This window comes from Anolis sagrei, chromosome 2 (assembly GCF_037176765.1).
Source record: "Anolis sagrei isolate rAnoSag1 chromosome 2, rAnoSag1.mat, whole genome shotgun sequence".
NCBI lineage: Eukaryota > Metazoa > Chordata > Lepidosauria > Squamata > Dactyloidae > Anolis > Anolis sagrei.
Genome location: NC_090022.1, coordinates 72854330 through 72868577, shown reverse-complemented (window position 1 = coordinate 72868577; position 14248 = coordinate 72854330). Strand labels below are relative to the sequence as shown.

Sequence of the window (14248 nt, the reverse complement as noted above, 5' to 3'; positions counted from 1 at the left end):
CTGATGTCTGTAGTGGAGTATCCTATTATATGTTTTTGTTTTTTTACTGTCTTCACCTACTGTTTCCTTCTACAGGCAACTGTTTCCTTCTCTGAACAGTTTGGGTTAATGTACTATTTCATTTTGGTCAGTATGACTCAAGGCTTGTGGAGCTCAATGAATTGCAGATTGGAATAATGAACAAGTGATAGGTATGGTATACAAATAGTCTGTCCCATTAATAAACAGTTATCGATCCTATGCTCCCATTTATTCTGTGGTTCTATGTAATCTTTCACCAAACACTGAGTCCACAAGGTAGATACTACACATAGAAGCTGGTGGGGTTTTTCTTTGTTGAAACCTGGGATATGAGCTCTTCCTTTGCAGCTTCTTATGCATTGGCAGGAAAGTTGTTTAAAGCTTGATTAGTAAGGGGATAATCTTAATTTGCATATGTTGTAGGCAGGGGACGCTACAGCCGGCTGCTCTATTTCAAACTGGTTTTGAAATACAACTTAGATTAAGCCCTGAAAACCTTCAGGACACAATTTTCATCATTAGAAAATCAGTGCAGCTTTGAAATAGGTTTGCATCGCCCTTAGCCTAGACCTCACAAATCAAGGATACTGGATTTCCAGAAAAATAAGGTTAAACCTCTAGTCGGATTAGTGGGTTGTCTGAGGTGGCTTGCCTGGAACAGATGTACATGAAAGGCAGAGATTCGTTTCCATTTAGACCCAGTAGGGCCTATTCCAGACCCAGTGTCAAAAGAAGCACCAAGTTCTGGGACTTAGAAATAATTTTATTGAAATTTAACAAAATTCGACAAATGCACTTCAAGGCAGAGGAAACAGACCATAAATATGATACACATTTGTCTTCAGGTTCTCAGATTTACGCTACAGGAAGTGTAGTGCTAGTGGGCCCAAGTCTTCTACACAACCACATATTTGCACAGAAGAATCATAAAAAAGGAAATATAACTTTTTGCTTGTTCCAACAACTGTGATAATATATATTTATATATGTATATTATTTACACCAGCTTTCACATTATCAGCATTATCCTGTATACAGCAGTCTCCACGAGCCCTCTCCTCGACAACAGGTGCTGCTCGGAAGAGAAGCAGGGCTGCCGAAAAGCGCAGTGATACAAACAGCATCAAAGGGATTGCAGAATCCAAGCAGCCTAATGGCACAGCTGCAGTCCCAGTGGGCAAGCCAGCCTTTGCGGGGAAACGGCCTGAGAGCAGCTGCCAGTCAGCTCCAGGGAGTCTGCCACCTCTGAGGAGATTTCAAGCCAAGCAGAAAAAAAAGCTTCTGCTGGTCAGAGGCTCCATTTACATCCCAATCCCCAGCTGTAGGTGTCAAAGCACTAGAAGTGGCAGAGATAAATGCAAGCCAATATCACACAGTATTGTTTTTTGATCACACAGTATCTGCTTGCTCAGAAAGAAGGCAGCCAAGGAAAAAATAAATTAAATCTTTCAGGAAATGTAAATATGGGGGAAGGGTAGAAGCATTGAGCCTCCCAGCCTCAGTATTCTCCATGACTCCGGTCTCATGCAAAGGAGCGCAGAATTTCCCAGCATGAACATTTAGATCACTATACAGAAAAAAACCCTGCTTTTTCTCAACCAGCTCTGGAGCATGTTCCTTGCTCAACAGCTTCCTCCCTGCTCAACTATACTGCTTACGCATAGCCCCCCTTGATTTTAGCTCACAACTCATCATGCACCACAATACCACAATACTCTGCTTGCCAAGGAGTGTACCTCTATCCCTGGTATGCTCTTGTTTCATAGCAGTGGAAATTTCCCTGTCTGATGAAGGATAATGATGTCAGTTGACCAGCATCAGCATCATCTACCTGGAGCTGAACCAAATGGTAAGTTTCAGTGCAGAGTTTGGGTGGGGGTGGGGGATGGAAATCTGACAGATGCCCAATGTCTGAGGTGATGCACGTTTCCATTTACAAGTAACTGTGCTGTTCTGGAATTCACAGCATGAAGTTTGCATAGCAAAGCAGTTGCACCTCAGAGACCGTCATGTTGGCTGCACAAAAAGATAGATCCTACAGACTACAATCGCAGTCAATAGTACTGGCATAGGGGAAGATGACAGCCAGTGACCACAAAGACCCCTCTCAACATTTGTTATATACCTCAAACACCCTTATTGTCTGGTTCATAATGCCTAAGAAGGACTCCCTTGCAGGTACAAAAATCAGAGTGCACACAATCTAGATTAATTGATTCTGCTGGCCCAATTCTGTACCAACTGATTAAATGTTGAGGTAGCAAATGCCTGAAGTGCTCAGAAAGGCAATGACATGCTCTGGCAAACAAAATATGATGTGCAATGAGCAAACTTCCTACAGTGAAAGCAAACCACAATCCCTTTAAAGCTCTATACAAATTCTGAAGGATTGGTAGAAAAGACAGGGAGGCAGGCAAAGGTCTCCTTGTTGCACACTGCATAAGAACTGATATCAGTGCCGATGACAGGATTTTGCCTGTTTGGGTCTTGTGGATAGGTAGTTCTACATTCTGGAAGGAAAAAATGGGGAGAAAAGACAGGCATACCACTTTGGTACTTACACAGCTACTTGTGCTATTTTTGCCTGCAGTTGTGGTCCTACTCATGAAATGTTTCACAAATGCCAATGGAGAGAAAGGGGCAGAACTCTTCAAGAAGAAGAGCTACAACTCTCCTTTGAATTGTGCTGCATTATCCGACATCAGACAATACCTGGCCCAATTCAAGCAGTTACAAAGGCTGCCAATGAAAGTTAACAGAACACCATTAATATGCACTGAAGGAGTATGACAGCAAAAGGAGTTAAGAACACTCAGGCAACCATCTGGCTCTAAACAACAAAATTTCCTTAGTGTTAACAAGGGAACAAAAAGTAACTGTCACCTATAACCAGTTCAGAAGATTTAAAAAACCTATCCTAAAATAAGGGTGACACTGGATAGATGTGACAATTTGTCCCATACATCAACAGGATGTAGATTGCCAGAGGGGGAGATGACTAAGAAATAAAATTGCAGCTTGACAAATGTCTTCCAAGAAGTAGCCTGCAAAGTTAATCTAAACAGAAAAACGACATTGCTTGGATAGTGCTCCTGCTAAAAGACTGATCTGCCACAGCACAGGTGCTATCCAATGGCCTTTTCTAACCAGCAAAACTGAACAAGATATAGCCTGCGAGGAAAAGGTAGAACTTCCTAAGGAGATATGATAAAAAAGAACAAGGTGTCCACAGATCAGCCTGTGTTAACAGAAATCTCCAGATTAAATCTGTCTTGGACAGCTTCAGTTGGCCTCTTAAGTGCAGTACTGAATATCACCCCTTGCTCCCCTCAAAGAATGTTGGGCATTAATCCATGTTGTGTTTTAGAAGAAGGTGTGGGAAAGCCTAAGGCCTTGCTGTTCACCTTTACTCATCTACAGCATATAAATAGAAACTTTGGTGTCAACTTTCACAGAAGCTGACTAAAGTTGTTTAACAAACAGCATTATCTGATTAGGAAAAGTTGAAAGTTGGTTTTCCATGGTCTCAAGACACATGAATCTGCTGCCACCAAAATGTCAACTGACTCCCACTAGAAGGACTTTTCTGGACTCAAAGGGGGGCATTTTGAGCAGGTTCCTAAGCAAAGTGAGACAAGTCATGTGACACAAATCCTATCTACACATACCCCAAAGCCAATGCTATTCCTGAATGCTATCCAGTTTGAAGATTGCAGCTGCTGTTACTTCCTTCAAGTAGAGATGCTTCAAAGCTAAACATTTTAACTGTGCTCCTGATCCATTGTTCTGCAGGGACATGTAACTGCACAGGATGGTGTGCATGAGGTACAGTACAACTGGGCAAGTAAGGTGCATTAACAGCACACAGTGGCTGTCCACACTGCCTCTGTGGTTCAGACCTCACAGATGATAACAGGGAAGTCCACGTGAATCCGAGGATGCTCCAGTTTCACTGTGCCCTGTAATGAGAAATGAGAAAAATATGCCACAAGGATGAGATAGGGACACAACAACATGCTCTTCTAATCAAACTACAAACTATATGCTCTCTATCAGTAACACCAAATAGTGAAGTGCAATACTATGTTGAAGCTATCACCACAACTATAAAGCCTACAAAAGCAATGGGAACCTCGAGTTTTATTATGAGAACAAACTCTACCTAGACAAGAAATATTTTTATTTAGATAAAAAGACTAAGGATGAAGGGAGCACGAAAAACTTGCCTTTCAGGCAGCATTTGTTCAAACACAATATAAAATCAGAAATAAATGTAGCTGTGGGGGCAAGAACTCTCATTTGGATCAGAACCATGACACGGGGAAAGAGGTCAAATCAGCACCAAACTTCCCTATCTGAAATTCCCACCCTCCACACCACAGATATTTCATTTAAAACGTTACAGTCAGACCTGCATAACTCCCCACAAAAGTGAAAACCACAAATAATAAAATTGCTATTTTTTAACCTGACAGTACACCTCTTTAGGAATAGGTTCTCCAGTCTGATTTTATGGTCAATTTACATCAAGCATTGATCAGAGAACTGTACTGGCTGACTGAGACGTTCCTTGTGAGGTGTTCTCATTCAGAATCTCTAGGTTTCCAGAATGACTCTATGATCAATTTCCAGTAGAAGTTAACTACAGAGATGCACTGAAGGACCTAGGGATTCCTGGAAAGAATATTTCTAAATTAAATAGATGAATAATCAAATCTGCAAAAGTCAAATCTGTAAATCTGGAGGATCACTTGTAGTCTCAGAGCCAGATGTGTTTTGGATCCCATTCCCCACCTCCAATTTTGGAATACCTGTATTTGTATATACATACAAAATGAGATACCTTGGAAATGGGACACAAAGTTAAACACAAATTTCATGTATGTGTCATGTACATCTTAGTCACATAGCCTGAAGGTAATTTTATATACAATATTTTAAAATAATGTTGTACATGAAACAATTTTGTGAACACTTGACCTCCAGAAAGCAAAGGTGTCACTATCTCAGCCACTCATGCATACAATTTCAGATTTCAAAGTAGTTCAAATTTTGGAATTCCAGATAAGGGATGCGCAACCTGTACAGTGTAAATATTGAAATAAAAGGAGCAGACACAGTTACCAAAAGCATGTAGACAGAATAAATATTGAAGTTCAGATGTGAATGATTATCAATGTTTCACTCTGCTAGATATCTGGAGACTGAAGAACATTTCATCCACCCAAACCTCATAGTTACACAACTGGATCCAATGGGACTTGGATGCTTTCTACTATAGTAAAAGTTCAGTAGGAAAGACAAAAGTGATAAGCTTCTCAATTCAAAAGGCTGTCTGAACAAAGCAGGGGCACTCAACCTCTTCATCTTGGAAATAATAGTCTTAGATCCAAAATCACTGGGGATTGGAGAAAGCTTAACTTCCTTCACACCCCAGTGATCTCCATCAACACTGCAGCTGGCATTCTGTTGTCACACTAACTACTGGCCTAAGTAGTGGCAGCAGGAGGAAGAATACTGCAAGGCCTGAAGGAAGGTACTGGAGACACAGGATGCTATGAAACAGCAGATTTTCCCTACTTTACTTCGCCATCACTATGTGAGTGGGAAAAATTTGATTGTTGGAACCACACATTATGTAAACTAAGAGGCGCCCCATAAAAATACAAAAGCATTAAGTGTGTAGTTTGAAACCAAGCTATTATAGCCCCCCACTTGTCTTCTGATTGTGTTACCTGAGGTATCAGGTTCTTATGGATTCTTTTCAGCTTAGCACGCTTCCTCCCATTCTTGGTTACTATTGTTTCCTCATAAAATTCATGGGCAAGGTCACCATCCTCATCATAATACATAGAGCTGCAAAAAACAAGCACACACAGACAGTCAGGAAAAAAAGTATTCAACAAGAGAGAAGGTAATGGATTCGTCTTCCAGTGCTGAAACTGATGGCTATCAGCATGTCAAGTAGAGAGCACTTCATGCTGCCTCCCACTTCCCTGCACAATAAGGGAAGAGTTCATTTAGGAGATTACAATACATGCCAATTGTTAAATAGAGAATCTAAACCTTCTAAGGAGAACAGATATTAGAACCTTATGCAGTGACACTAAATTATTTTGAGAAACCTGAACAAAAGGATACTCCCAATTTATTTTGGGATGAAGAACTCCAAGTCACTGGAGTAATGCTTCGCCTTATTAAATGCCCTATGTCACACTAAATCTGAATCTCACTTCCTCTGCTCTTAACTACATTCCTGCCCTCCACAGAGTGCTCTTTCTCTTTGATAAAGGGCACAACACAGGGCTATCCAAGCAGCAAGATGCCTGTAAATAATCTGTATATATAATAAAGAAGAGTGTTTGTTTGTATGGGACAGAGGAAGGGCGGCGGGCGGAAGGGCGGAAGGTGTATGTGGCAGCGTTCTGATTGGCTGCCGCTGTGGTGCTATTTGCATATGGTCTCTGATTGGCCAGCTTCAATAGGAGCCCCTGGTGGAGAAGAGGGTTCATGGCAGAAACAGGGCATGACAGAAGGAAATTTGCATATGGTCTCTGATTGGCCAGCCTCAAATCCAACATTCCGAGATGAGAAAGAGAGGAAAGGAAAGGCCAAAGGGGGCTGGGTCAGAACACTCCCAAAACAGACCGAAATAGGCACACAGAGCCCCCATCACCCACTCGACATCCTACTGCAGTTTGGAGGAGTACGAACCATGGATGATGGGACTTGCAGTACCACCACTCACATTCTGAGACCGCTGTTAACCTTATCCAATGACTGATCAGGACCAAACTTCACACAGAGACCTCTCATGACCCACTTTACGTCCTGGTGTGGTTTGGCCGGGAATGGACCGTGGATTATGGGACTTGCAGTACCATTGCTTAATTCTTCATACCACTGCAACCCTCATCCAATTACCAATAAAGACCAAACTTGGCACACTGAGTCTCCATGACATACTCTACATCCAGGTGCAGTTTAAAGGAGGATGCACCATGGACGATGGGACTTGCAATACCTGCACTCCCTTCCTAAGATCATTACAACTCCCAACGATGATGGATCAGGACCACAATTTACACAGAGAGCCCGCATAACTCACTCTACATCCTGGTGCGGTTTGGAAGAATTTGACAATGGATGATGGGACTTGCATCACTTCACTCACTTCCTGAGACCACTGAGACACTCGCCAATGACTCATCAAAACTAAACTTGGCACATGGAGCTTCAATGACCCACTCTACATCCTGGAGCAGTTTGGAGGACGACAGACCATGGATGATGGGACTTCAAGTACCTCCACTACCCAAGACTGCTGCAAAACTCATCTAATGACCAATCAAGACCAAAGTTGGCACACAGAGCCCCCATGACCCACTCTACATCCTGCTGCAGTTTTGGAGAAGGGTGGACCATGGATGATGGAACTTCCAGTACCTTCACTCACATTCTGAGACCTCTGCAAACCTCATCCAATGACGGATCAAGACCAAACTTGGCACATAGACCTCTCATGACCCACTTTACGTCCTGCTGTTGTTTGGAAAAATTTGGAGATGGATGATGGGACTTGCAGTACCTTTGCTCACTTCCTGAGACCACTGAGACCCTCGCCAATGACTATTCAAGACTAAACTTGGCACATGGAGCTCCAATGACCCACTCTACATCCTGGTGCAGTTTGGAGGAGGACAGACCATGGATGATGGGACTTCAAGTACCTCCACTCCCTTCCAAAGATTGCTGCAACCCTCTTCTAATGACCAATCAAGACCAAACCTGCCACATAGAGTCCCCATGATCCACTCTATATCCTGCTGCTATTTGTAGGAGGATGGGCCATGGATGATGGGACTTCAAGTACCTTCACTCACTTCCTGAAAATAATGCAGCCGTTATCCAAAGACCAATAAAGACCAAACTTGGCATACAGAACCACCATTACCCACTTTCTCTAATAACCCGGGCAACGCCGGGTCCCCAAGCTAGTGGTTAATAAATTACAGATTTCAATAACAGTTAAGCAGACTGTTTTGTAACTTTCCTGCTCAGGACTGAAATACATGATTTTAACGGATGCTGACAGATAATGTCTATTAGAATATTATGGGCACTTTGATTTAAGGAGCTAGCATAATGTAGCAGTTTGAGTGTTGGCCTATGACTCTGCTTGGCCATAAAAATACCAGGTAACCTTGGAAAGGTCACACTCTCTCAGTCGCCAAGGAAAGAAATGGCAAACTACTTCTGAACAAATCTTGCAAAGAAAACCCTGTGATAGGTTCAGTTTATGTTGGAAACAACCTGAAGGCACACAGGAACAACAACAAACTGGAGTCTTAGGACTAATGGACTAGCAATCATTGGATGGAGTCCAAACATTCAGTTTACTAACTAAATAAGAAAAGAAACTCACATGAGTAATATAAGAATCTGAGAGTGAGCAAATAACTCAACTTAGAAGCCCACAAGATATTGATTCTAGACACTGTTGAACAACAACTCATATTCTCTGACCACTGATTGTCCTGGCAGAAGTTTATGAAAGGTTGGAGTCCAACACCACTTGGAAATACTAAGTCCCCCACCTCGGTAATACACTGAACAAATTCCTATTTTTGTAAGTCAAGTTTTGGCAAAACTACTACAAAATGAAGTGCTGTCATGTGACCATAATCCATCAAAGTTCAGCACAACTGTCTGCAAGGTATAGTAAGCTGTATTGGTGAACTATTTAAGTAACCAAATGCCAATTTCATCAGATAGAAGTGTTAGTTCATGACAATTTTATTTTATAGTAAAATTAATGTGCATAAAATTATCTTATCTGTATCATTAAAACATAATTATTTAAAACAAATTAAGCAATTGATTTGAGACTGCTTTGTTTCGATATTTTGAAGATAAGAGTTAGGGATGATGAAACCATCGCTCCTGAAATGCAAATATCAGCTGCTCTAGCTAGAAACTTGCTGTTGGAAGTGGTATTTTTGCCACTTTTATGCACTGCCCATACTCATAAATCAGAGAGCTGCCAAGTCTAAATATAGCCATTCTCCACTAAGAGCCTCAGCGTCTTCAGCAAAGCAACGTTCAGAATCACAAACCTAACAGGATCCCTGCATTTTCCTTCTTTTGCCTTGGCAAACTAGAGGAAAACCCAAAGGAAGTCTCAGATTACATCATGCTTGTGAACTGGTACCATGTATTTCTTTATACTTAATGACAAACAGCAGGAGACGAGATTAGATGGGGAGATGGAATAAGAGAGAGGATAACTAAGCCTACACAGTTCAGAATTAATACTTTCACTCCCATGACAAAGAAACTTTTGCAGACAGTAATTGCATTTGATTCAACAAACTTGGCTTAGTCTCCAAGCAAGAGTGGAGATTGAAATGCTAGTCATCACTCAGGAAATCTAGAACAAACCAGAACATATTGGTTTTTACTAATTTAAGATCTGAAAAGAAACAGTTTTTTTCTAGATACTCTGTTTCCGAGTTCACCAAGGTACATTAGTTTTTATCAGATGGCTTTGTAAACTGCTAAATCACCTCAGTCTGGGTGAAGGGGTGAATAGAGCTTCCCTTCATGGGGAAATCTGATGTCTCTCTTCTCTATAAATCAGACATTTCCAAACTATGAGCACTCCTCAAAGGTGTTACATAGCTGCAGACTGTTGTAGCTAAAATTTTCAGGCCTGGCAACAATAGATTCATTAAACAACACATCGCAGTAGCTTGGGAAGAAAGGAATGATTTTGGGCATCCGGGACTCAGCCAACAGAACATGGACAATAACACTAGATATCCAATTTATCCTCAACATTAAAAATAAGAAGAAACATGAACTGGAAACCAACATTCACTTTTTTTTCTTTGAAACCATCACCTGTAACCATTATTTTCCATTATTAATTTCCAATGTGTTGAGCAGAAAACAAATGGGTGTGTCTTTTGCTTAGTGTTGTGTAGTAGTTTCAGCACTGGATGACAACTCCATGAGACCAAGTTTCAAAGTCTCTGCTCAGCTACCAAAAACCACTTTGTGTCTTTGGGCAAATCATATTTTATCAGAACTAATGAGAACAAAATCATAAACCTCTGAGTAAATCTTACCAAGCACACCGTAATACAGGGTCATCTTAAGTGGGAATTGACTTGCACTGACACCAGGAAACCCTCTGGCCTTCAGTGGTATTTTTGCTACCAAAGGCCAGAGGAGTTATGGTGTTAGTGCAAATAATGAAGGAACTAGGATATACATCAAAGGAAGGAACTGGCAAAATCACCTCTGAGGATTCCTTGCTTAAGAAACCCCTCTGAAACCCATGGGGTTGTTCTACCTTGACATGAAGGCACATGCAGTGTACTTTATGCAGAATAATGAACCCCCCCCCCAAAAAAAACCCTCCAAAATTGTCCACATGGGTGGTTGAGAGTGACACCTTTGCTTTTTGATGGTTCAATGTACACAACCTTAGTTTTAGGTCCTATCTCCCTGATATCTCATTATCTTCCTGATGTTAAGAGCTTGACAGTCTCATTATCCGGAGGTTTGGCTAAAAAGCCATCCATTCAGAGTACTTTGGCGGCACGTTCCCGAATGACAGAATGAAGTGGATGGCCCTCGAGGTCTCCTTCAACTCTACAATTCTATAAACATATATGAAAATTTAAATATATAGAATCATATGTTGCATCTGGTAACTGTGATGCTGGGTGAACTATAAATCCTAGAATCCTAGGGCTGTAAGATACCCCAAGGGTTATCCAGTCCAACCCCCTTTTGCCATGCAGGAACACACTGTTGGGATTCAACCCCACACTGACCAAATCTCTAGTTAGTATTAGACTAGTCTGAAGGTTTTCCTTCCCCCATGTCTCCTGAATGGCAGTTGGAAATCTATTTTGTGCCCCCCCCCCCTTTGCTCATTTTCTGATTAGTTGTGTAGAATGGATACTTTTTTACTGCAAGCCTTTTTGAAACTGCCTTCTTACACTTTAGTATGGTGCTGCGTGCTTTGAGAGATCTCACTTGGGGTGTCTGTCAGGAGAGGTGTAGTGATTGGTGTTTTTCCCTCTCTTTGAAACATTAGAAAAGATGGGGGTTAAGAGCAGCTCAGGCTCAGTTCTTGATTATTAAGAAATGCAGTTATTGTTTACTATTTCTTAGAAGAAATGTAGTTAGTCCTAATTATTGTAAATAAACCTTTTGTGATTTTTAAGATTGGAATGTTTGTCTCCTAAACTCTGAATTCTTTACAGCCACATCACTTGGTACTTCACGCCTTGCTCACTATTGAGCTAATGCTCAACTTTTGTATTCTGTTTGTTTTTGGATGCTCTGCTTTATTTTAAAGTAGTTTTCCCTAACACACCCACAACCAAAGCACTCCTGGCAGATGGTCTATCCCAGGCATGGGAAAACTTCAGCTCTCCAGGTGTTCAGCTCTCCAGGTATTAACAGCCTACAGGATGTTAGGAATTGTGGGAGTTGAAGTCCAAAACACCGGAAGGCCCGAAGTTTGCCCATGCCTGTTCTATCCGACAGAGAAGAAGACTTCTGAGGCAGCATATTCCACTGCAGAACAGCTCTAACTGCCAGGAAGGTGCAGATGGAATCAATTTTCCTGCGATATTCCAAAATCCAAATCACTTTCAGGACCACAGCATTCCTGATGAGGGACACTCTACCTGTTTGGAGGAAGCAGGGTCCCTGGGACTTTTTCAGGGCTTCCTTAGGACCTCATCACACTAGATAATGAATCCACTTTAAATCCGGTTTCTGTCTCCTGCAGAATTTGGAGTTTGTAATTTAGGGAGGAGCCTTTAACCACCTCACTAAACTACAAACCCCAGAACTCTGTAGGAGACGGAAACCAGATTTAAAGTGAATTAATTCTCTAGTGTGATGAAGTAGTTAGAAAGAGTGCAAGGGCGCCATGGCCACTGGAGGGAGCCCCACCACCCCGCTCAGCTGCACCCAGACACAACAGCAGCCCTCCTAGCCTGGCAGCTGCCATGCTCACCCTCTTCTCCAGTCCCTCCCCACCTCCCTCAGCTCAAAGGAAACCTGCAGGGGGCAAATGAAGGCCCATCTCCACTGAGTATTGAATGCAGGGCAGTGCTAGCTCCCAACTGCAGCAGACAAACCTCGAACTCCCACAAAAACGTGCAAAGGAAAGCCTTGGGTACTCTGTGAGTTGTGTAATGATCAATGTGTTGTCAAAGGCTTTCATGGCTGGAATCACTGGATTGCTGTGAGTTTTCCAGGCTGCATGGCCATGTCCCAGAAGCAATCTCTCCTGGTGTTTCACCCAAATCTATGGCAGGCATACTCAGAGGTTGTGAGGTCTGTTGGAAATTAGGCAAGTGGTGTTTATATATCTGTGGAATAATGTCCAGGGTGGTAGACAGAACTCTTGTCTGGTTGAGGTGGATGTGAATGTTGCAACTGGCCACCTTGATTAGCATCAAATGGCCATTAAATAATAATCAGACTACACAGGGAAGCCACCGAAAAGCATGTGGACAATTTCAACAGAAAGGAAGAAACCATGAAAATGAACAAAATCTGGCTACCGGTATTAAAAAAACACCACCTTCTCAGTGGTGGCCCCTCAGTTGTGGAACACCCTCCCCAGGGATATTAGATCAAGTGAAAAAGTGAAAACATGGCTATTTGAACAAGCCTTTGGAATCTAATTCAACAGTCAAACACAGAATTAGACAAAAGGAAACATTGGAACAGCCCGGACAATGATTTTTTGGACAATGAGACTAACAATGAAGGCATTGGCCTTATTGAATGTACTTTTAATTCTGTTAATTTTATGTTGTTAGGCATCAAATGGCTACCTGGTTGTAAGCTGCCTTGAGTCACCTGGTTTGGAAAGGCAGGATAGAAATATCGTAAATAAATAATAGAGGGAAACACTTAGAAAATTCCAAACAAGAAAACCCAATAAAGGATTCTCCAGGCAGCAACCAGCCAGGTTTTGAAGCTGCAAGGCCATTCAATGCTAATCAAGGTGGCCAACTGCAACATTCACACTGGCCTCAAGCAGCCAAGAGCTCTTCCTCCCACCCTGGACCTTCCACAGATATATAAACCCCACTTGCCTAGTTCCCATGAGACCTCCCAACCTCTGAGGATGCCTGCCATAGATGTGGGCGAAACGCCAGGAAAGAATGTTTCTGGAACATGGGCCCGGAAAACTCACGGCAACCCTGTGTAATGATCCTCATCCGGGCCTATGTGCAGGGCGAAACCAATTTCTTCTTCGATACCCGTTTGAGGCTGCATTGAATGGTCAGTGTAGATGGGGGAGAGCTCGGCCAGGCCCACCAGGCGGGGGCCTGTACAGGAGCCGGCTTCTGGAGTCTCCCCTAAAGGCAGGCCGGCCGGCAGAGTGTGCGAGTGCCTATGGGGTTTGCTTTGGGAGGGGGCCCCGCCACCCGCGGCCTGCCCTGCCCTGCCCTGCCCTTCCCTCCCCTCAGGAGGAGGCCCGTCCCCTCGCCCTCCGCCCTCCTTACCCGCGGCGGGTGAAGACGAAGGGGGTGGCCGAGCAGAGGCCCCGCGCGCGGGACAGGGCCTGCTCCCCGCCGGGCCCCTCCGAGCCCCCTGGGCCGCCCGAGCCGAAGGGCCACAGGCCCCGCGACTTGGAGCCGCTGGCGCCCATGGCTCGCTCCCCTCAGCGCGGCGGCCGAGGAGGCATGGCGGGGAGAGAGAGAAGAAGCGAGGGAGGGAGGGAGGGAGGGAAGGAGAGAGGGACGGGCCTCGCAGGAGAGCGGACGGCGGCGTCCTCTCAGCGCCAGGCGACTCAGCCCACCTCTTCGACAGGCCACTTCCGTTATCCACCGGAAGTGCGAGCCGAAGACGGAAAGCGTTCCCCTCGCCGCCAAAGGGGATGCGGTCTTAGTGGGATTCGACACTAACGTCCGGTTCCTTTTGGCAGCCGGCGAAGTTCGCCATGCTCGGGGTAACGAAGGAAAGTAAATACCATGTGTAAACATCAATGCAGACTGCAGCCAGGAAATCAGGAAACACTTACTTCTTGGGAGGAGAGCAATGGCCCATCTCGGTAACATAGTGAAGAGTAGAGACATCACACTGGCAACGAAGATCCGCCTAGTCAAAGCCATGGTATTCCCTGTAGTAACCTACGGATGTGAGAGCTGGACCTTAGGGAAGGCTGAGCGAAGGAAGATCG

At 43.6% G+C, this 14248-nt stretch overlaps 1 protein-coding gene across 1 annotated transcript; it reads right to left on the bottom strand.

Moving 5' to 3' along the window:
- Positions 1-763: 763 nt before the first annotated feature.
- TUSC2 (tumor suppressor 2, mitochondrial calcium regulator) lies at positions 764-13901 on the bottom strand. The gene is made up of 3 exons (XM_060765776.2): positions 13572-13901; positions 5757-5877; positions 764-3980 (listed from the first exon to the last, which is right to left on the bottom strand). Exons 1-3 carry the CDS (start codon positions 13715-13717, stop codon positions 3915-3917), a joined length of 333 nt encoding a protein of 110 aa, XP_060621759.1. The 5' UTR covers positions 13718-13901; the 3' UTR covers positions 764-3914.
- Between the last annotated feature and the right edge of the window lie 347 nt (positions 13902-14248).

Excerpts from the sequence above, each read along its gene's own strand:
- TUSC2 (XM_060765776.2), bottom strand. The coding sequence starts at position 13,717 with ATGGGCGCCAGCGGCTCCAAGTCGCGGGGCCTGTGGCCCTTCGGCTCG. Across the intron at positions 5,878-13,571 it reads TTCGTCTTCACCCGCCGCGG|CTCTATGTATTATGATGAGG; the intron begins GTAAGGAGGGCG and ends TGTTTTTTGCAG. Across the intron at positions 3,981-5,756 it reads ATAAGAACCTGATACCTCAG|GGCACAGTGAAACTGGAGCA; the intron begins GTAACACAATCA and ends TTCTCATTACAG.